At 37.6% G+C, this 23,396-nt stretch overlaps 1 protein-coding gene across 2 annotated transcripts in view; it reads right to left on the bottom strand.

Annotated features, from left to right (window-relative positions):
- FARS2 (phenylalanyl-tRNA synthetase 2, mitochondrial) overlaps positions 1-23,396 on the bottom strand; it is a 147,406-nt gene that overhangs the window by 23,860 nt on the left and 100,150 nt on the right. For both annotated transcript variants that reach the window (XM_053468219.1, XM_053468220.1), the window contains one exon: positions 14,579-14,730. In XM_053468219.1, coding sequence (XP_053324194.1) covers positions 14,579-14,730 — 152 coding nt within the window. The remainder of the gene's footprint in view (positions 1-14,578; positions 14,731-23,396) is intronic.

Here is a 23,396-nt window from a genome sequence, read left to right as displayed (position 1 = left end):
CACTAGCAAAATCCTCGATTCAACTGAAATAATGCAATTTTCATGTTATGAAGCACTAGAAGATGAAAAATAGCATTTCTTAATATACAACTTTAAAAAATATGAATTTAAACTAAATTATAAAGTTCATAGAAGAAAAATATAAAGCTGAGCTTTCTTGACTGTTTCTTGACTGGGCAATATAACATTACATGCAGTTTTGTTTTTGTGGTTTTTTTTTAATATATTGTTATTGGCTATAAATGAATTTATATATATATTAGAAGCTGTTCATTTAGATTGTTTCCAAAGGTTTTAGGTAAATAAAATTACTGCATGAGTTACAGTGAACAATTTGTGAAGTTTTATTCCTGTTTATTGGAAAGCATTGGGGTTGTCATGACAGCACAGGAACAGGGCTTATAAAATAAGACTAAGTGGTATTTCCTCTTAATAACTGACTGCATCCCAATGTAGGAATAGTCAATACTGAAGAATAAAATTGCCTGTGGATTCAAACACAAGGTTCTACCATGGAATGTAACCTGCCCTGCAGAAACTGAGGGAGCATCTAGTGCTTTACCACAGAGTTGTTGACATTACTTGGACCTTTGTGAGTTATATGTATGGAAAGGATACATATATAACTGTGTAAAAAAAAGATGATTGTACCCAGCGCTATATCTGCTGCGAGGCAGACAAGGCAACTGCCTTGGGCGGCACATTTCAGGGGGACGGCAAAAAACGCAACCCCAAACACCTATTGAACGCCCACTGCAAGTGTTCCAGCCAAAGGCCCGCGCCATTTCTTGTGGGCGGCATTCAGGATGGCGTATGCGGAGAGGGCAGTTGGGGGCACTGCCCTGGATCTTGCCTAGGGCAGCACCGAAGGTAAATACCTCACTGATTATACCATATAGGAGTATCAATGGTAGTCTAGAGGGGTCCCTGTCAGTCTAATCTATGGTACCATGTCCAGCAGTAGAAATATACAACACCGGGGGTTTACACACACTTACATATTGAAAGACTATTAGAAATGGGATAATTCTATCTACACTGAGTCTTGCACCAATATGAAGGGGTTTTAGAAGAGGGAATATAAGGCTACACTACAGAGCTGGTCAGGGTCTAGCATTCTCAATCATGGTGTACATGTCATGGCTGAAGAATGCTGCACTGCAAGTTAGATTTGGGTAATGGTCAATACTCGTTGGTCCATGTTCTCTTTTAGATATTAAATATTTAGATCCTTTTTAAAGAAGTGTTGTATGTCAGACATCACCTCTGGTCTGATCCCTAGGGGAATAGTTCTGCTGACAGCACAAAATGCTAGATCCTAGTTACCAGCAAATCAGATCATGCAACAAACACAGATCTACACATTTACCCATTTGCTCTGTTTTATTTTTGCCATTTTCAGCAATTGTCTAACAAGTAGCCTGATGTAAACCTGATTACTGGAGATAATGTCATCAAAACCCCCACAAAACAGAACAAAAGCTGGCAGCATATTTTATTTGATTGGTCGCTTCAAGTACAAGAGTGTAATATGGTATTTAACAAACAGAAGGAACACCATAAAATAACACATTGTCATATACAATAGATCAGTTTTAATGTATTACTTGTTATGACAATCCACAGTCACACTGCCTGTAGCAGGACACGGACAAAAAAACATATTTCACACATTAAGAAATTACTGAATAAATGTTTTAAATATTGCAGCACTGCTTTGAATGCCAGAGGGAAGAAGCTCTGTACATACAAAGTATTAACACGATTAACCTTATTTACTTTCATATGTTTAGTTCCTTGCTATTTATCTCCCCTTTTGTGGACCTGAATGCACATTCTGTGACGAGTGACTTAGTAAGAGCTGAAACTTAATTGAGCTTTCGGGACCTCGAGGGCCTCTTCTTCGGATTAAATGAGAGATCCTGGAGGTCCTGAAACTCATATAACTTTACATTTGTTTTCAATAAAAGGATATCAACTGCCCATATCATGACTCCATACTTGTATAAAATCAAAGAAAGGGAATTGGTTACTCTGTTACACATCACACATACTGCAGGGCAGCAATTTAAATGTAAAGCGTAAAATCTATATGCGTCCTAGAAATCCACATGATTATGCAATATATAATCTAAAAAGTACCCAGAACCTGGAGAAAAACATGCTCCTTAACCTGTAGCAATAACATAGATAATTCACCTATAATTGTTATTTTTCCAGGACAACCACACAAAGTCATTATGTACTGAACAAACACTTTTGAAACCTAAGCTGATTGTACTCACAGAGAAAAATAATGTATTGGTAGCACGAGTAATCATGCATGATTTAATGATTTCATTACAGATCCATTTTTAAGTACATTATTGTTGGACATTATTTGCTTAGGTAAACACAAGCAATTTATTTATGTCTACCACTGCTGCACAAATAACCATCAAAGATGACACTGATAACCTGGAGCCGATTTAAGGTATTGTTCTAATGGTGTCCTGATTGCTATTAAATACAACACACCATGGCTCTGAGGGCATTGCATAATTGTGCTTCCATGAGTTTCTTATGCCATTTATATAGTTCATGTTTAAGAATTTATACATTAATAGTGAAATTATATTTTCCACATTTGTAGCAGAATACCCAATCTTAACATAAGTACTCCCTTGACAGAGCTTACTAGTCGAAATGTTGGGTGATATACTGGTTCTCCAGTCTTGTACACACTGTATATGACTTTATTTACTGTTTATCTGTAAATTATCTATGCTAATGTTAATTTGTGTTGGATCTATTGTGGATCACTACACGTGTACTATGTATAATTAATTAAGATTAAGGTTTTACTATTGCCAATATATCACCCAGATGTCAACATCATTTTTATTTTTATAATATATATTATAATATATATGTATTAATATAGTTGTTACATTTTTTGTTAATCCTATATTTATTATTATACATTAGTATTTTATTAAGTATTTGTATGTCCACACAATGATATAGAGCGAACCATATTTGTTGAGCAATAGGCATACCTAGTAACTTCCAAGCTCCAGCTACCCAGGGCGCAATCTTTTCAGGGGTGGGGAGCTTTATGATGGGCATGGCTACCTATGTATGAGGGCGGGGCTAGCCACGTGTGGGCAGCACTAGTTTCACACACCTCAAATTTGTATGGTGGTGGGACGGAGATGGGGCTGGGAGTGGGCGTGCCTAAGCACTGCTCTCGTGTCTCTCCTGGGAGTACCGGCGCTTCACGCAGAGTTCCCAGGTATTGCAGTAGGATGTGTGTTCAATTATTTTGGTCATCTTTGTCATTATTTACAACTGCAATCAGTCTACTTACTAAAACTAGAGCTTGCAGAAGGAATTCAGTTTCAGGTCACTACATTTCACAATGCAATGTTCAGAGTCAGCTCATAAATCATTATACAGATTTCTAGGTATACCTTTGAGCTAACCAAGCTCTCTCATATTTTCTCTCCAAGGGTTCACTACGGTATTTGGTTCACTGTGGTGCCATGTCTATGGTTGTAGGCAAGGTGATTCAGACTCCAAAAGGTGAGTCAGACTTGGTTTGTGCTGTGCCACAAATGCTTCATGTACATCTACTGACTAATCTCTACATAAGCCATTTTTGTGTATATATGTTAATAACTTTTTGGAAACGTGCAGACTGAAGACCTAAATAACAAACATAAAATTAAGCTACTGCAAGCAGAATAAATGCTTCTCCACTATCAACCTACGAGTCACGCTATGACTTCTGTAGTCTCAACATGGGTTAACTTGAAGCTCACTTTTAAAAATATTTTAATAGGTCAAACGACTGTAACTTGAAGAGTGTGAAATAAAGGGCAGCAGCAAAACACAATCCCACAAAGGCACATAAACCACTCGAATGAGAGAATCAGAGAAGATTTTACCAAATCATAAAATAAAATCAATGGTGCGGCTATGAAGTTAGCAGCACAGTAATGTAATAACGTTGAAAGAAAGCAACTGTCTGTAGAGATATCTACAATATTGACATTCTTTACATAAGGCTTGTTATTTTATACCTCCAAAACAATACATAGCTTGATTCATATTTTATAAAAATAAGTTTTTTTAAGTAGACTAATGTAAAACTAATATATACTGGGTAAAACAGGGTCTGTGGTCTTTAGGAACCATTTTTATCCAGTGTTAATAAGGCTATTTTTTCCCATGAAGCCATTTTGCTGACTTTTAGTTTGTTTTGTACAGTTTTTCAGCTATTTGAGATTCTATGTTGTGCAAATGAAAGCCAGAAACAAAAACAGCATTGTATAATATTAAAGCTTCCTACTTTATTGATGACAATAAAAATGTAATTCATTATGCACAATGACAAAATGGCCAAGTGGTTCTTATCTGCCATCACTTTCTATGCTTCTATAATTTGAGCACTTATCCAGCCCCATATGCAACAAACTACAATGCACTGTTCTGACACTTTTCTTTAAGAACCAGCATTAACTTTTTTAAGCAATTTAAGCTACAGTAGCTCGTCTGTTGGATTTGATCACACAGCCTTCACCCCCCACATGCATCAATGAGCCTTGGCCGCCCATGACCCTGTCACCGGTTCACCGCTTTTCCTTCTTTGGACCACGTTTGATAGGTACTGACCGGGAACACTGCACAAGAGCTGCAGTTTGGAGATGCTCTGACCCAGTTGTCTAGCCATCACAATTTAGCCCTTATCAAAATCGCTTAGATCCAAAGTCACTAAACCCTAGAATGCAGTTTATTCATTAGTGAGGGCATTAGCAGCAGAGTTTTGTTTTCAACTTAGCAAAAGGGATAAGCTGAGTATAGTGAATTTCATGAATGATCAGCAATTTTAATATCCATTATACAGGGTCAACCAAGCATACTAGGGTTGACCCTTAATAATGTATAACACTACCCAGGGCCAACCCAAGACATAATGCCGCCTGGGGCGAAGTTTAAAATGCCGCCGCCGCCCATTATCTACCCTTCTTCTCCCTCCCTCCCTATTATCTACCCTATCCCCCCCCTTTGTACTTCACCTACCTTGCAGCAGTCCTGCGGCGAGTCTCCCTGCTCTGCCACGGTGCTCGCTGCTTTACTGCTGAGCACCGGAAATTACATCATCTTCCGGCGCTCAGCATTAAAAGCCGGCACCAAGAGGGGCGCCGAGTGGGTACTGACAACTTGGTAAGCAAAAACCACTCCGGGCCATCTCTTCAAAAGTGCCGCCTGGAGCAATTGCCCCACTCTGCTCCATGGTAGGGCGGGCCCTGACACTACCAGTGAGTCGAAATATTGAACTCTTCTGCTTTACTGAATACACTCCAAAGTGTTAATCATGTTAAATGAACCTATTTTAGTAAAATGGGAAAATGTGGCCTGCAGCTCATGCACCAATTCCATTTCATCATTTTTTTTTTCATATTTCTTATCAATTTATTTGTTAAGCCTGCTTTTACTGCCAATTTAAAATTTCACATGAAAAATGTTTGTTTCTTTTTATTTCATGTTGGATTTAATGTATTTGCACATTGTTTCAATTTTACATTCTAGATGACATATGAGTAGCAATATTGCTTTACAATTCTTACTGAATGCCACAATCTACAATAACTATAAACACATCGATCATCTCTGCAAGTTACAATTTCAAAATAAATCAATTAAATATTAAAAATTAGCACGACACTAAGAGATTTTTTTTAATGTTTCTCATTTTGTTTGTGGAGAAGACATTTAGGGCATAATCCCTGTTAACCATCTATGCTCTGCCAAATTGTCTTGTTTCAACAGCTAACTTCAGTTCGTTCTCCTGCCCTTTGTATTTTTCATATAACTTTAGACAGGATTGGATGGTCCAAATCTTTAGTGAAAGTCTTAAGAAGCCATTGTAGTTATTTATCAAAATAACAAAAGTATCTTGACTTTTGTCTTCATGTCTGCTAGAAAAGCCGTCAACAAAAAAAAGCATTGTTTTATGCCAAATACTCTGCTTTATGATACATCAATTTCAGTAGGAACAGTAATATGCTATGTGTGATACATGAATATAGCTCACAGTCCTGGGAGAACTCCAGGAACTTTGATATTGAAATAGGTGAGCACATCAAGCAATAGCTGATGGGTGTTTGGGTTGAAGTGCTCTGGACAGTTATTTATATAGTTATTGACAGCAATAAATGTACTTTTTACTTGAAAGTACATGGATATTTCTTAAAACAAAAAATAAATTGACATTACAACCTTCGTTTTGCTTGGCAGTGTAGCCAATATTTTCGACTTTGAACTTTTTTGGCAAACTGCCTACTTCACGTACTTGGAAGCCAACATCATAAACCCAATAACAGTCAAGACTTTGGACGCCAAGAACTTTATCGCCACCATACAATCTATTTGGAAGGTTGTCAATCTGACCTTCACTACTGCACATTATATTTGTTATTCAGCAGATTCTGGTATACGCAATGCCTTTAAAGGTGCTGTTCTGCTAAGACAAAACATTAGATGAACTTGAACTGAAGCTTTAATCACACAAAAACACCAAGGAAACTTTTTCAGTTTCTAATCAGTGAGTGCTTTTTAAGTGACAAGAAAGCATTCCCTGAATAAGGCAAAAATCTACATGATGAGAAAAATATTTCTAGGAAGGATTTTGGCATTCAGCAGTGCTAGGAACAATGTTTTCAATGTTGCATTTAGTTTAAAAAGTGTTAACTTCAGCACAGTAGATGGAAGAGCACATTTAAAGTTGTATAATTATACCACCCAAAACTCAATGGGCAGTAAGACAAACTATCCCTATATTTGTTTCAGTTAGAAAACTTTAAATTGCACTTATCTGGTTAAAACAGTAATGAAATACAAAACATGTGGGATAAGCATAAGGCAGTACTAAATATGAGGACAAACTCTTCTATGTTTTTGTGTTACAAAATACATCCCAATTAAATAACCATAACCATCCATTCTGATTAAGATAAAAAGACATTCTACACTTGGGACAATAGGGTAGGAAAGCGCCTTGCCATCATGGGTAGGAAACATAGCATTAGTATTATTCATGCCCCTAACAATAGGACTGTGTGCTGCCCAGAAGAACTATCAGGGAATCCATAGAAGAGATTCAGATCATAAATTAGAGGGCAGAACTACTTAAATTAGCTAAATCCCCTAGAATCACAAATTATCATTGAGATATTTTAAATTCCACAATTCAGTAAATGGAGGTCTCCCGAGCTATCTTAAAAATTGGAAAACCCCTGGCCTCGATGGATATTCCGGAGAATTCTGAAAAAGTTTGCAATCTCACCTAACCTGTTCAATGATGTCTTATTGAGCAGCACATAGTTAAGTAACTAATGCCATAACTATTTTACTCTTTAACATGAATAAAGACCCAAGTAGTGTGGCGTCTTACCACCCCATCACTTTAATGAACCTAGATGTAAAATTGTTTGCAAAAACCTTGGCAGACAGACTTGAACACATAATGCCAAATGTGTTGCATATTTCTCAGGGTGGAGTCATCAAGGCCGATATATATATATATATATATATACCGTATTGGCCCGAATATAGGCCGCACTTTTTTCCCCCACTTTAAGACTTTAAAGTGGGGGTGCGGCCTATATTCGGGGTCTAGCGCCCGACGCCCGGGACATGCAGTCCCGGGCGCCGGGCAGGCAGCGGGGTCAGGATACAGATCCCCCGCAGCGGTGCAGGGGACCTGCATCCTACTCCCCGATACACTCAGACAGCCTGCCCTGCCAGCACTTCCCACGGGGGGAGTACCGGCACGGGAGGTTGTCTAAGCGCATCGCACGGACGTTCACCGGCAGCGTCGATGCGCCGTTGCCGGTGAACGTCTGCACAATGCATTTTAACCCCCCTGACTTACCAGGGCAGACTCCAGGGTGTCTTGCAGGGCCGGCGGAAGACACCTACGCAATAGGCGTATACAACTTCCGGTGCCGGTACTTCCGCTGAGTGCCGGCACCGGGAGTTGTATACACGATGTGCATAGATGTCCCCCTCCGGCCCCGCGAGACACCCGGGAGTCTACTCTGGTAAGTTGGGGGGGGACACACAGAGTGGCAGCATATCTCGGGGGGGGGACACAGAGTGGCAGCATATCTCAGGGGGGGACACAGAGTGGCAGCATATCTCGGGGGGGGGGACAGAGTGGCAGCATATCTCGGGGGGGCACAGAGTGGCAGCATATCTCGGGGGGGGGCACAGAGTGGCAGCATATCTCGGGGGGGCACAGAGTGGCAGCATATCTCGGGGGGGCACAGAGTGGCAGCATATCTCGGGGGGGGAGAGGACAGAGTGGCAGCATATCTCGGGGGTGGAGAGGACAGAGTGGCAGCATATCTCGGGGGGGCGGGGGGGGACAGAGTGGCAGCATGGTTTTTGGTGCTTTTTTAAAGAAAAAAACTTTTTCTTTAAAAAAGCACCAAACTTTTAGGGTGCGGCCTATATACGGGGGCGGCCTATATCCGAGCCAATACGGTATATATATATATCATGTGTGTATCAATTATTTAACAATCTCTGGGGCTGTGGGTGGCCAGGTGGTATGTCGGGGTAAGTTTTAGTTTTTCTATTTAATTGTTTACAAAAGTTTATGGTTTTTTAAATACAATCAGTAATCGAGGACATGAGGCTGGCCAGATACCAATCATAGGATATGATGTATCATCTGGTGTAATTGTGCTCTGTTTTACTTGATGTCTGTGACATCTCAATTTTTCATCCTCATTAAAAAGGAATTATAAAAAACTCAAAACACTGAGAACAGGAAATCAAACATTTAGATGATCATATGAGGTAAAATACTTTTTATTTATTCCGATATAAAGCCACAATAATAAACATGGTGTGGTTATGTGATATTTAGAGGGATGTTTCATCTACATGGAGCAGTTCCTACAAAAGTCTACTGATGGAGAAGGAGAAAATGAAAGTAACTCCCCCACACTGCTTAGGAACAGAAAATGAATATTGTAAATATGTCTTAAAACAGATTGTAAAGTGTTGATCTAGTTCCTGAAAAAATAGATTTTATAAGACATATCTCTAAACGCAATCTTCCAAACCGTTCTCCTAAATATAGCTGGTCAGTTAGCTTCTTGATCAAGACAGGATAACTACAATCCCAACTGCACAAAACAACCTGACAAGATATATTTTATGTATGAAGGGACAGATGAAGATTCTGTACCATTATTACAAAATATTAAATCTTAAAACTTACAGTACATAAAATTTACAACAACATGAACACATAAACATGACCACATAAACATGACCCAGGTAGGGAACAAGAAAAGGGGCCTTAAAACCACCAGGTACCCTAAAACCATCAACACAAATAGAGATAAAACATTGTTAGTCATTGAGGTCCACTGTAATTAATAGTACTTTACAGCCATTTATACATAAAACGCATAAAAATGTACACATCTTCTGTCATCGTGATTGTCACATATTTAAAAATGTATTTAGGAGAATATATAGTGCTTTAGAGTTATTTAGAATTAATGCTATTGTTAGACTTAGTGGATTATGAAAGAGAGAAATAAAGAGAAACTAAAGAGTTTAAGTGATTCATTATGTTTCCCTTCTGATGGGAATTCTGATATATATATTAACATTTAATGGTCAAAGATTACATGTTTTTTTTATTGCTTGGTGTTTTGGAGTGCACTGGTAAACAAAACACAGCAATACTAAAGATGTACAGTTAAAATGTCTCAAAGTCCAAGTGAACTCTACGATTTAAATCAAATTGGTACTGGGATTAAAAATTTACACACACTTTTTTATAATCTACCTTTCACAGTATTCACATATCTTGAATTACAGTATATAAGACAACAAAACAAGTATTATTAAATGCAGTCATCATACCCAGTTTTGGTTTTCTCCTGCCTGTTTCATGTTGACAAAATAAGCTAACATTTCAAGGTGTTTCATTTTCCAAGTCAGAGAATGAGGGGGTATAAAGACATGCATGAATATGTATATCTAAGTAGTCAGAATAGTCAACATAGGGACAGGGAGCACATGTACATAGGTGAGATGTTAAATGAAAGACAAGTTCAGGAGGGCTGGTAACGTATCCAAAATTGATGGCTGGGTTCCTTCCGCAAAGTTTTTTGGGTCTTTCTGATTGCCTGTCAGGAAACAGCTAGTGAGACTACCTGGATCTAGCAGTCTGGAACCCTTCTTGCAAAAGTTACTAGTTGCTAACCTGCAAATACCTACAAGGAGAAGGATAGGCAGGGCAACTACCTCCCCTGTAAGTCGAGCCAGGGAGCATAGCAGGAAACCCCTTAGGCAGATAGCTAGAAGTAGACAGACTATATTGTATTGATACTAGATCGGGTGGATTACAGAGCAGCAGAGAAAAAGGTGGGAACGAGCCAAGGTCAGTAACTGGTTTTCAGTCCGGGTGAACAATGATATGTAGCACAGAGTCCGAGAACATGTTAAAGTCAGCAATAGATCATCAGCGATAAGTAGTGCAGAGTAAGAGGACAAGCCATGCTTAGTAAATCTGTCCAAGAGAAACCATAGGTCAGACACCATAAGGCAAACACCATAACAGCAACCAGAAGAGGTACAGGAGCAGGGAATCGGGACCTGGTGCAGGATTTAGGGATTGGATCAAGGGGCAGAGACATAAATGCTAAATTGCGGCGGGAAGCAAAAAAACCACTGAGCACCTTATTGAAGGTGTCAGAGTCTAATATATAGTGTCCCAGAAGCCACTAGGGCTCGCGCCCTTTAAGTGAGTTGAGGTTGGCGAGCGTGCGTGTGAGAGACTAAATGCATCACTTCTGGAGACAGTGACCAATCAGAGGATGATCCGGGATGACGGGTATGATGTTAGACTGGAGTCTTCACTGCAAGACAGAGGTCCTGGGAGTGTTGCGGAAGGGTGCTGGCAGCAGCGGGTGTTGCATCTTACATTACCAATATGTACACCATGATTTCCACAGTAATTTTAGGTAGCATTAGCACAATGATTGAATGTAATCTGTTTTCCGCGTTCAGCGGCGCGGTTCTGGAATAGGCCACACCCCGGTCTCCATTATCGCACATGCCGTGTTTGGCGAGTGAATAAGAGTGCTGCAGCTCGTACAGACCATGTCCTGCTGCTCGATGGCACATCCTCATTGGTGCAGAAACTAGCACATATGTAGAATGGGTGTTCCTGGCAATCTGGAGTGACAGGAGGGGGCATCCTGATGCGGTTGTGAAGAGTCTTAAGTCTAATTCTATATTTAAACCCCACTCACCCTTCATTCCTTGCTTGAATGTTGCCAAGCTTTGATGTCTGTACCTATACAGTCACCACTCCCCTTGCTACAGCTCATACCCTTACTTGAACCTGCTTGACCGCCTGGCTTTTGACCTTCCTTTGGCTTGCCTCCTGCTCCATGACCTTGGCTTATTAACCCTTCCTGATCCTGTGCTGCATGTCCTTGACCTTCTGGAGTGATTATCTATTTATTGATTTGGACTGCCTGTAATAGCTTGTTTACACCTCTTGCCTTAGAGCTCTCAACCCAGTGCCTACACATCTCCAGCCACACTATTTGACTGGTCTTGTTCCTTGGGCTGAAATCTATCATCTCTCAAATTACCTCCAGATAATTAGCTATGAAAAAACACCGACACCTTGTGATTCACATCCTATAAAGATGGTGTTCATTTGTAAGCCATTGTCCTAAACTGTATACCAACACGATAGTAAGTTTTAAAAGTAACATTCAGAACGTCTTTGTGCAAGACAACACCATAATGGTTTATTTAAAAGAAATAAAACCAGAAAAAAAAACATTCTTACTTTAGTAGACATTACCTGCTGGTTTTTTTTCCGTCTAACAACTTTGCAATTCTAACTTCAGCTAAAAAACAGTGAATTTACGAAAAATAATAATAAACCAGACATTTATGTGATTTTGGGAATCATTCTGTAGCAACTGCAAATATAGATCTAACAAAACAGAACTATCAGGAGTGAAAACATATCCAGTAATAACCTATTATTTCATCAGCTCTGTGGTATCTGTACAGAGGGGTGTTGGGATGCTCTGTACCAGAGAATGACTTTTTTCTTTACCAATCTATTTTCTCTTCAGATCCTGTTTCCACTAAAAGTAGCTATTACATTTAGGAGCATTTCCAAAATAGTAATCTGGATAATAAAGTAATGTCAAGCTTAACTCTGTCTCATGATACATCTGTTATTGTAGTTCCAACCCCGTATTAAGATTACAACATTGATGAAAAGATATTACAAATGCTCTTAATTCAATTTCACAGTTGTGCTGATGAGTACAGTAAGTAATAATATCATATAGCACATTTTAAGAATTTTAATGTATCTCCAAATGTATCCAAGCCACAGTTAATGGCGACACGAAAGGAAGAGACAATAGCAATCCGCCTAACTATTAGTTAAGTAGCCAAAGCTCTAAAACAATAGAACTACCAACACTAAATATGTTATGCTATGGTTAAAACTTCCTTGATGGTAAAAAGATAAGGTGACAACATTTTCCATTTCAAAAATGTCTAATGTAGGGATGCTTTGAAAGTGGTGGTGCAATGCACGAATAATTTATGCCCAAAGTCCCCAATACAAAAAGTATTTAGCTTTAAATAGACTCCAATATAGTATATGGTCGTACAATCCTGAATAATATGATGGCACTATATAAATAAAACTAGTAAGGGCAGAAAACACGTGCGGTTTGGGATACTTGTATAAAGCAAAAATGTTGATATTGCTTTACTCGTTCAGTTCAATTTTTTAAACAATTATAGATGTCCTAATTTAAGCATATCAGATATATGTGCCAAGCCTTTTCTACATTTTATGTGCTTTCAATAGGCAGTTTAACTGAGAATTTTGTACAAGGATTAGTTATTTATCTACTCCAACATAATTACAAATACTCAAAAGGATAATTCATTTTTAGTGAGAAAATCTTGCTGTATTAGACGTCAAAACCAACGGGAAAAAAACTGTAGAAGGTAAGTGCAGTAGTGGCTCCCAGAGAAAAAAAGAACTGAGAAAGAAACTGTCAACAAGTAATACAATGGCAAGGGATAACACGTAGCGAAACAGAATAGCTAATAACAGGATGGCACAGCATAGGAAGACATGAGGGAATATGAGTTAGAAAAACATTAGAGAGATTGAGGGACACAGCCAGAGCAACTGTGTTTCAGAGGAAATATACAAGATGTCATACACGTCTTGTATTATTTTCTTTTCTTGTTGGTCAAATCATACCTATCTCCTCTACAACTGGTAATGCAACGTTTCTTTGGAAGCTCTGGGCATTACAGATGATTAACACCAGCGTCCAGGACAACGCTTAAGTCTCTGGGTGGGGAAGTGGTATATGACTATGCCTATTTATTTCCCTTTTCTGGCTTACAAGCCTGGGAAGATCCTAGTGACTTCAGCACCTACCATTTACACTGTGATGTTATAAGGGGAACTCGCACTTAGTTTGTGGTGCCTCGGAATAAATCCCTCATTATGTAGCTTTCATAATATAAAACAGAGTGCATAATATCCTAAGTGAAACGGGACAGTTCAGTCAGTGCATGATTCCATAAGTCATACAAACCACCATATATTCCACTAAGCAGTAGGAAATCTGCTAAAAAGTGATTTAATTACTTCAAGTCAGTTCTTAAGATTTCTCTAGTTTGGACACATACACATAAAAAACCAGAACAATAAAGAAATACCTTTACAATAATCTAATAATAATAATAAAATGTTATCAGATGAATTGACCCAGAGAGAAATCTTTTTGGTAACTAAGGCACCCATTAGGGTCCCCTAAAGCTCATTATGGGTTATTGTTAGAGTAGTGAGACAATATAGAGAATTTATGTGAAGTAAGAATGTTTTTAAAAATGGATATTGTTTAATTTTTTTTATTTAACAAAATACAAAGTAAGTGAACAGAAGAAAAATCAAAATCAAATCAATAGTTGGTATGACTGCCCTTTACTTTCAAAACACCATGTATTCTTCTAGGTTAACTTGTACACAGTTTTTTTTAAGGAACTCTGCAGGTAGGTTGTTCCAAACACCTCGGAGAACTAACCTTGGTTTCTCTGTGGATTTAGGCGTAATATATATATATATGTATGTATATATATATATATATATATATATATATATATATATATATACACACTAACTGACCACTTTATTATGTACACCTGTTCAGTTGCTTGTTAACACAAATAGCTGATCAGCCAATCACATTATCAAATCAAAGAGTGTCTAACTTGTTTTTTATTCAAACTTGGATATGTTAAGTCATTAATAGAATAATAGTATTTTAAGAAAAACAATGTTTGAGAGAGCAAACATATAATAATAAAACATCTTTATTTTTATAGCACACATAAGACACAATTGAAAATTGTCCTTCAAACCTTCAATGTTTGAAAATAACCAATTATGATATTACATTGTAATATGCAAAGCTATATTATAACAATGATTACTTACTTTGGATGCGTAAATTGGTCAACTAAGGACACTTGTTCTACCAAATCCCCTCCGATGTTACGAACCAAGTCATAGAAATCATTTTCTGAATAACCCTCTCTGGGCAACCAGAATGAGATGTCGTTGGTCAAAGCAGGATATTTGCTAAAGGTCTGCAAATTAAAATAAAACATTAATATGGTGCAGATTTAGAACAATTTGTAACTCATGTATCACAATAAATTTACAACAATTACTACAAGTGTATGTTTTATTACACAGGGCACTTTATCACAATTAAAATATATGGGGCACTTTCACTGCAAGATGTTTCACTTCCCCTAGTCTTGCGATGACAGCCATCCTAATAGTTGCCTGCAGATACATATTGGCTTATTTAGGGTTGTACCAGAATATGAGATACTTTAATGGCCACAGCTGCTGACTAGTGCAATTGCTAAACAAAGCCAGTTCCCGCTCGGCTTAATTATTGTCAAATCTCACACCAAATGACACACCGAACAGAAATAGGTTTTGTTTCCTCTGCCCCGAAAAACCTAGAAGTCAGCACAAGCATAAGATTCCTCTGTCAGAGTAGTGAGAAATAATAATATGAGGTAGATGGGGGTAATAACACTAGGAGGAGTAATAAGGATACAGATACGGGTACACTTGGGAACATTAGTGGTTCAGTTGGTGTATCTGAGCAAACAATGGTTGTGTTTCGATAGGAGAGCAGGCATGAATATCCAAGCACTGTCTGAAAAGGTTTGGAATATCAATGTGAACCTTGAATTCTGAAGAGAAAACCAACAGTAATCAGGCATGACTATGAAGAGATTATAACTACATGAGAAGAGAGGGAAAATACGGAACACAATCACACAATATAGCGATGATAGTAAGCAAGAAGAATAAGGATGACTGAGGGAATTGGTCGCATTGATAAAGACTGAATAGAAAGGATAGTACGGAACACCAAAAAAAACACCTAGAAGATACGGAAGGCTATTGGGAAGGCTTTATTAAACTTTGAATTGAGGAGGATGTTAAGTTGGACAATCTGAAGGGATGGGGCTAAAAAGGGAAAAAAGGATTGCAAGTGGAGAAACAGTGACGATTACCTCGAACAGAAATTGAAAAACTATTGATATAACAGTAAAAACATGCAGTACATGCAAGATATTGAAACTGACACAACAAAAATTCTCTAACTTATGTACATTTGCAAAAGGATACTAAATGTAGTATTTTATGATACTAGTCACACATTTAACAATAAGCTAAGAGTCACAAAGGCTATTGAAGGATTACTTTTTAGCTTTCATTAAACTGCTTAATACTTAATCACATTTATGCTATGGCACAGTCCCGGCCTCCTTATATCGAACTAGGGTCGCAAAGGGTTAAACTAAAATGTGCAACAAGTAAAAAGTCGTCATATACAAGCTGGTTGCTGTACTAGTGATAAAACCAGGTAACTTTAGACATATAAAGCACAACTGCAAGGTTAACATTGTAATCAATCATTATCAAAAAGACATATTAAATTCATAAACCAAAAAGAGAATGTGACGCTTTCTTTATCTTTTGAAACATGGACATACATAAACCATGCTTTGTATCTTTGTGTACCTAAAAAATACATGCCTCATTCATTCCGTATTAATGAAATCCTCAGTGAATCAGCTGTGAAATCAAAGGGATTTCACAGCCTGTTATGTGGATAAACCTGTCAAATGAATTAATTTTCCCAAAAAAAGAGATACAAAACAGTATGAGGGAACTACCTAGACACAGACATGAGTGGTATATATTAATCTTGTTTCAAACTGTCGGGTGGAATAAAAAGACTCATAAAATGATTGCCGTTCTAATAAAAAAAATATTATAATTATGGGAATAGCAAAAGTAATAAACAAAGAAAATGAAAAAAAGAAAACATGAATAAGATATTACTCTGCAAAAAATGAAACTGTAGACATTTAGCCTCCCTTCGGATGGAACAAATAGTTTACCTGCTTTAGACATCACTTTGAAATTAATTTGCATAGCTTTCATCTAGGAACCGGTTTTTGCTTTTTCTTCATGCCAAGACCCTTCAAGGTTTTCTCATGTTCTCTTTTTTGTTCAGATAATTTTAAAAGCACAAAAAAAACAATATTTTTTTTAATTGGTCTGGTGCTTTGAACTTTTTACAAAAATCACGAAGGTAATGTAGGTGTAAGTGTGTGGGTCTACTAGAATGAAATATTTTAAGGCACTCTATAACAACTATATGCAATTTATACATAGATGTTGACATTGTGATTATGTGTGCCACCACACACTTGTCATTCGTCTGTAACAGAAAAATATATTTGATTTCTAGCAATAGGGTCATCAAGGTATTTTAGTCAAGTGCCCTTGATTACAAGGAGAAATCAATATTCCTTGAGAAGAACTCGCACATGCCCTTCCGGGTTCTTAATATGCTGGCATACCTCTCAACATCTCATATAGCCAGAAAATGACCCTTTTTTTAGGGGTAGTCATTAAAGACATGGCCAGTGAAACATTCTAGCCTAAGAAGGCAGTTCCAGGGGGGCAGTAGTCCCCCTGCTACAAAATGGGGACTGCCCTCTTCTGTGCAGCTGCTCAATGGAAGCTCTCTGATCTCCCAATCGGCCCATCTCGACTGAGCCGAGAAAATAATCCATAAGGCACTATGGCAAGCAATAGGTAAGTGTGAGGTAGGTAGACAATAGAACACACTAGGGTTAAAGAGCACAAAAAGACAATAAACATGTTATAATATGCATTATAACACAGTACAATCCAAAAATGCCTTCTTGATGAAGCTCCCCAATAATCACACTTTGTTTAAACCCATACAGAATTAAGAAGGGTTATGTATTCATAAATGCTTTTACTTGGTCTGGTAACATAGTCATTCTCTTCACCCAGGAAGACACTATGTACCCAAGTAGCAAGAAGGTATCTATCACCAAACAGCAACACGGGCAAAACATTAAAAACCAACACTATAAGATGGGGAAACCGTAATTGTTTTTTTGGATGGTGACTGCCAGGGACGGACAAAAAACAGTTGTACTGCAAACCAAAACATGATAACTACAAATAACTGGTTGGAAACAACTCTACACAAACAAGAACTTGAGACATTTTATGATCCATCTGCAACTTGGCATAATTTACTTACCTAACATTTGTCCTATTTTACAAAAGTTTCTATTAAACTAAAAATGTGTGGCTACTAAAGGAACCTGTCTTCTAGATTCTAGGCAAATCTGAGAACATTTCTGGAGAGTGCAGGGCAATTGTATGCAAACCACTACTTCTATATCGAAATGTCTAAACTGCATGTTTGCCTGTGTGTGTGTGTGTGTGTGTGTGTGTGTGTGTGTGTGTGTGTGTGTGTGTGTGTGTGTGTGTGTGTGTGTGTGTGTAAAGGGAGAATGAAGTATAAAAACTCAGAAAGATACAATTTGAGATTTATTACCAACTGTAGACATTTCCAAAGACGCACTTAAACAGTACTTTCACTAGAAAATTGCAACAAATCATGATATAATATCAAAACAAGCCACTTTTATATATACTGATCTGCCTTTTGTCAACATTCAGATGTAAACATATGGTTCTTAAGTGTATAATTTAAACCAAATCTCTGTTCATCTATCTTGTAAAAAAAACGTAATGTTACTCTACACCCAGACGTTATAGCTTCTAAGAAACAATATCACAATATGTCTCTGAAGAGGTAGAAGAGTCTGAGATTATTAACCCTGTTAGCACCACAGTTCGTTAGTTTTGTCTTTCTAGGCGTTGCATATTTATACCGAGGAGTAATGTAATAAGAAACCTGTTCTTTATTCTACCAAGGGATGTATTAAGCCCTCTACTGCTGCCTGTTGCTGTCTGAGCCCCAACTTCTTAAGGGCACACTGCATCTTTAACCGCATTTTAAGGAGGCTGTGCCCATTCGCCACAGTACTCCTTAGCTTAAATGGGCCGGTTGGGAGATCAGAGATTTATTTTGTAACTGGCCCACTCAGCACATTGAGGTAACTGATCATGCAAGAAGGTGATCTATACTCTGGTTTTCACCAGAGGGATTGCTGCCTCTGGATAAGCTGTCTTCACTGATTCACACTCTATATGTAAATTGTAGCCCCTATTGGCTAATCAGATGATCATAGGAAATATATATGACAAATGTAGCAACCTCAAAAAAAACCTGTTAGCACCTGACTTTTTTTAATGTGAAACTGTATAAATGTACTCACTCTCTGGCTCCTAAAAGAACATCGATTCTGAAATTCTATACACATTGGCTAAAAGCACCGATAACCACTAGCTGTTATGGGATACAACTTTCTACTTTTTTGCTTGCAGAGAGTGACAGAATTTGTAGTCCATTGCTACAGTGGTCAGCTTCAGGTCTCATAACAGGTCATGTAAGTCAATGATATCATGTAGTGTTTTGAGGATACATATCCTGACAAAAGAACTAGATTTTTGCCAAACAAGTTAGGAATGTTCAAGAGGGACATGAAAGTTTGTGGCTTCATTTCATCTTGCAAGTCTAAAAATACAGTGTAATTTTCAGTTTCAACAATGAAAATACAATTTTTGTAACAACGGAATAGTGGTTGTTTGTATGCATTTACATCTATTATCATCAAATACATGAGGTTCTTATCATACTGCCTAGCAATGGACAACAGAATGCCTTAGTCTTCATCACCCTGGTGGGCCCTCTGTCTAATTACATTATACAGAAAAGGGACTTAATTAGCATTGGACGTTTCTGGAAAGTTAGAATAAGAAATTTTACTTGTTATAGATGGGGAATATGTAAAACAAGCAATATTTATAATTTATAAAGGAGAGCAGGTGTAAAGTGCTAAATGTTGGAAAGACAACAGAAATATTGCACTTGCACCACTATAAGTAGAATTTGCCCTGGTCTCTATGGTGATTGCTTACTATTTGGAACTGTAAAAATATGGCTGTGCACTTCCCTCTCTAACAATCAAATAAATAATTACAGTTAGCAGTATACGTAAAACCAAGATTAATTTACACTTCAACTGGTGTAAAATTATTTTCAACATATAGATATTATTTAAGACATTACTTGCACTTAAAATAATTGTAAGAATTGTCTGATACATATGGTAACCATTTTCAATGATTTTTATAGAATAATCTGGAAATATCTTTAATTTCATTGATATATTCACATTATATATAATTAATGTATTCATAGAAACATATGACCTAGATTTAATTTCTGCATACTCTGATTTATTAAAATAACATATTTGTTTTAACTGACAAGTAGGTCAGATTTTCTTTTGGAACCGTCATTAAAATTTTAATTCAGACTTAAAAAACTCCTGTACTTAAATTAACTATTCTAAATTTCTTCCTGAACTTGATAAGGGTTCATTAAAAATGTACGCTATCTTATTATGTTATTGAACTTATTCATATTACAAATACGAATTTATATATTTCTGTAATGAACTTTCAAAAACATTATTGGATTTTTATAATTCCATTTTTAAAAAGATCCTTCAAGTTACATTGGTCTGTTATCTTTAGTACATAAAAAAAGAAATAAAATACAAGAGATGCTCAAAACGTTTCCGCATTTTTGTTGCAAACGCTGAAGGCGGGATGAGTAGTAATTGGTTGTGTGTTAGCGTGTCATGTGACTACTTCTGTCTGCCAAGCGGGCTGCCCTTGCAGTTTAGTATATGAGCTTTCACCATGGGTTGAAGATGGCTGCGAATTATAAGTTGCACCAAAGAGGAACAGCGTTCTGTCATACGCTTTTTGTGGGCAGAAGGTGTGCCGGGAGCACAAATTCATCTTCATATGTGTGCTCAGCATGGGGACAAAGTTTTCTCTCGTGAGTGAATTGAAAAGTTCGAATACAGCTGTACTGGTGTGACAGATGCAGAACGCTCCGGACATCCAGTTACAGCCACGATCACGAGAAATGAAGAAAGGACCCTGGAAAAGATTTGCGAGAACAGAATAACAGTTGAAGAGGTTGCAGGAAAGCTGAATGTGAGTGTTGGATCTGCATATGCCCTGATTCATGACAGCCTTGAGTTCAGTAAAGTGGGTGCTAGGTGGGAGCCTAAGCGCAAGTGCTTGGACGTTTGTTCCCCAAACATGGCCTGTTATCGTGAAGAAGGTGATGATTTTCTGTAGAAGATAGTCACTGGTGATGAAACGTGGGTTCACCATTAGCAGCCAGAAAGCAAGCGGCAGAGTATGCAGTGGAAGCATCCGTCATCTCCTGTAGCATTGCGTCATGATTTATTCACCATATAAGCCAAAATGGAGAAGCCATGTGTGAAAAACTAAGCACACCTTACCTGCAATAGCTTGTAGAGCCACCTTTAGCAGCAATAACTTCGGCCAAGCTTTAGCTGTCAGATGGGCTCACATTTAACTCAAGAATACTTTGTTATCCTTTGGTCAGCAGCAGTGTGCAAGCTGGAGAGCTGCCCTGCTACTGCAGGGTGCACTTGCTTTGGGCTGTCAACTCTTCGTCAACCATTTAACTTAACTACTTCGAGGCCACTTGCCTTTGCTTGCCCGCTGGACTCAAAGCAGCTAGTGCTCCCCTGCTTTCCATTCCATATACACACATGTATGCATAATTCCTGTTGATTAATCCTTGCTTCACATCATGTTTGTTTGGGTGGGTAGTGCACTGCTTTGCCCAGGGTCTACAAAACTGGTAAGATGGCCCTGATTGGTGCACATGGTGCATTTAGTCAAATGTCCATCGCAAAGCCTAGCTTCAACTGCAAAATTAACTAGTGTCTCTTGTTTTCAGTAATATGTAGAAGCTTTTGATATATCTGTTGGGCTTTGAGGATACAACTGCAGAGTTTCTTTTATGAAAGAGGTTAACATGGACCTTTATACTGGATAAAAAAGTGTCCTTAACACACCCCATAGGAAATGTAGCATTAAATTAGACTGCATATAAACAAAAATTCCCCTTGATGAGAATATATGTCTGATAGTGAAGTGACAGTATTAGATGTTTTCATATAGATGGATGGCAGTCAGGGACACTATAAGCTTTGCTCTCTAACACAGTCTAAATATGTGCCATTTCTCAATTCATTCTTTCCGATAAATATTGCTCTGTTAGTCTACATTGTCATTTAAAAAATTATGAACAATTTACAGTTTCTTTGGTAAATGAATAAAAAACACAGTGTATTCTGAGGTTAACAGTTCAATACAGGCAGGAATTCATTAGTGATGTGAGGATATATGGGATGCAAAACGCATAAAACGCATAAAAAGTGTCAACTGCTGTAAAAAGTGTGATACATTGAGACATGACACATCCTGCTGTGTTAGTATCACACAGAGTAAGCAATGTAGAAGTATTTTTTGAAAGAGACTATAAACGACAAATATTCAATGTAAGAGGGATGTGCCATTTGGGTTGTACCAAGTGGGATGGACCACAGTTACCCACATACTGCAATCTAACCATGTGTCAGAAATGGTTTCCCACAAAATATTGAGTACAAAATAATAATTTTGTCAGATTAATGATCTAATATATGTTGATATATATGTTACAGGTCATATATAAGTAAAGAACAGTAATTAAGCCTATTTATTTCCAATGGCAATGACAAAATCAAGTCTGTGTGAACAGTACTGTACTAGAGATTCCTACGTTTATGGCTGCAATGCACAAGTTAGTATTATCCATTGTTTGTTGTTAAACCGAGAAATACAATAACACAGAAGGGACGAGATTGACTGAAACCATCACTCCCCAGTGGTAGAGCCATGGGCAAGAATAACATAAGATAATATATTATTCTTTCAGTTGGGTTTTTTGTGACACCATAATAATTTGACAGTTATTTTTTTCACTAATTGGCACGGCTGTGCTACCAAACATGAAATTAAGCTGAAGCTATGATTTGATGGACGTTCGTATGAATGTCCAAAAAAGAGGCGGAAACAAACAAAAATGAAGCAGAGAACTTGTGTGCATTTTGTTTCTTTTTCACTCAGGAGACTTGGGACCTTTGCTCAGCAGCGGCAACGTAAGATTTTTTTTATTACTAAAGTGTGTTTAGTCTTCATCTCCTTCACTATCTAATCTAACATTGCTTTTGTGTCTAGCCTCTTGTACTTTGCTTCATTCTCTCGCCCTGCCTGTCTTTTCCCATAGAATCCAAGATTCATCCATCTTTTGATATTATTTTGTGATTTATTCCACATTGCACCCCCCCTCTTTCTGAAAAGCTTAATGCTCTGCATACAAGATGAGATTTGTGATGTGAGAAATTTTCTGAAAAATATGTAAAAAAAAACGCGCTTCTTATCTTTACAAGAATTCCTGCACAAATTTGTAAACTTTGCATAGATATAGATACAAAATCTGTGAAATCAGGCACACAAATGCTGACAATTCTGTTTCATGGATCATTTAATATATTTTTACATTCTCATCCATCCCCTCTGGATTGTAAGTTTGCGAGCAGGGCCCTCTTCGTCTAATGTGTTGGCTTCTCTAGTCTAGTTTTGTCAGATCCTTTGAATTAAAGAACTGTATGAAGCGCTGCACAAAATGTTGGTGCTATATACTTAAAAAAAATAAAATATAATAATTCCTCGGATGGTCCAACCAAGCACAGCTGGTTCACATTGGAAATGAAAGACTGGTTATTGGAGTGAGAACAGGTTTGGCATGCATGTTTTTATAATACTATAAGGATGATTTTTTATTAAAGAAATGCTTATATTTAACTTTTGTACATATGCTTCACTT

The sequence above is a fragment of the Spea bombifrons genome, chromosome 5, assembly GCF_027358695.1.
Source record: "Spea bombifrons isolate aSpeBom1 chromosome 5, aSpeBom1.2.pri, whole genome shotgun sequence".
Classification (NCBI taxonomy): Eukaryota; Metazoa; Chordata; class Amphibia; order Anura; family Pelobatidae; genus Spea; species Spea bombifrons.
Note: the sequence above shows the minus strand (reverse complement) of the source record. Positions and strands in the feature narration are given on the sequence as shown.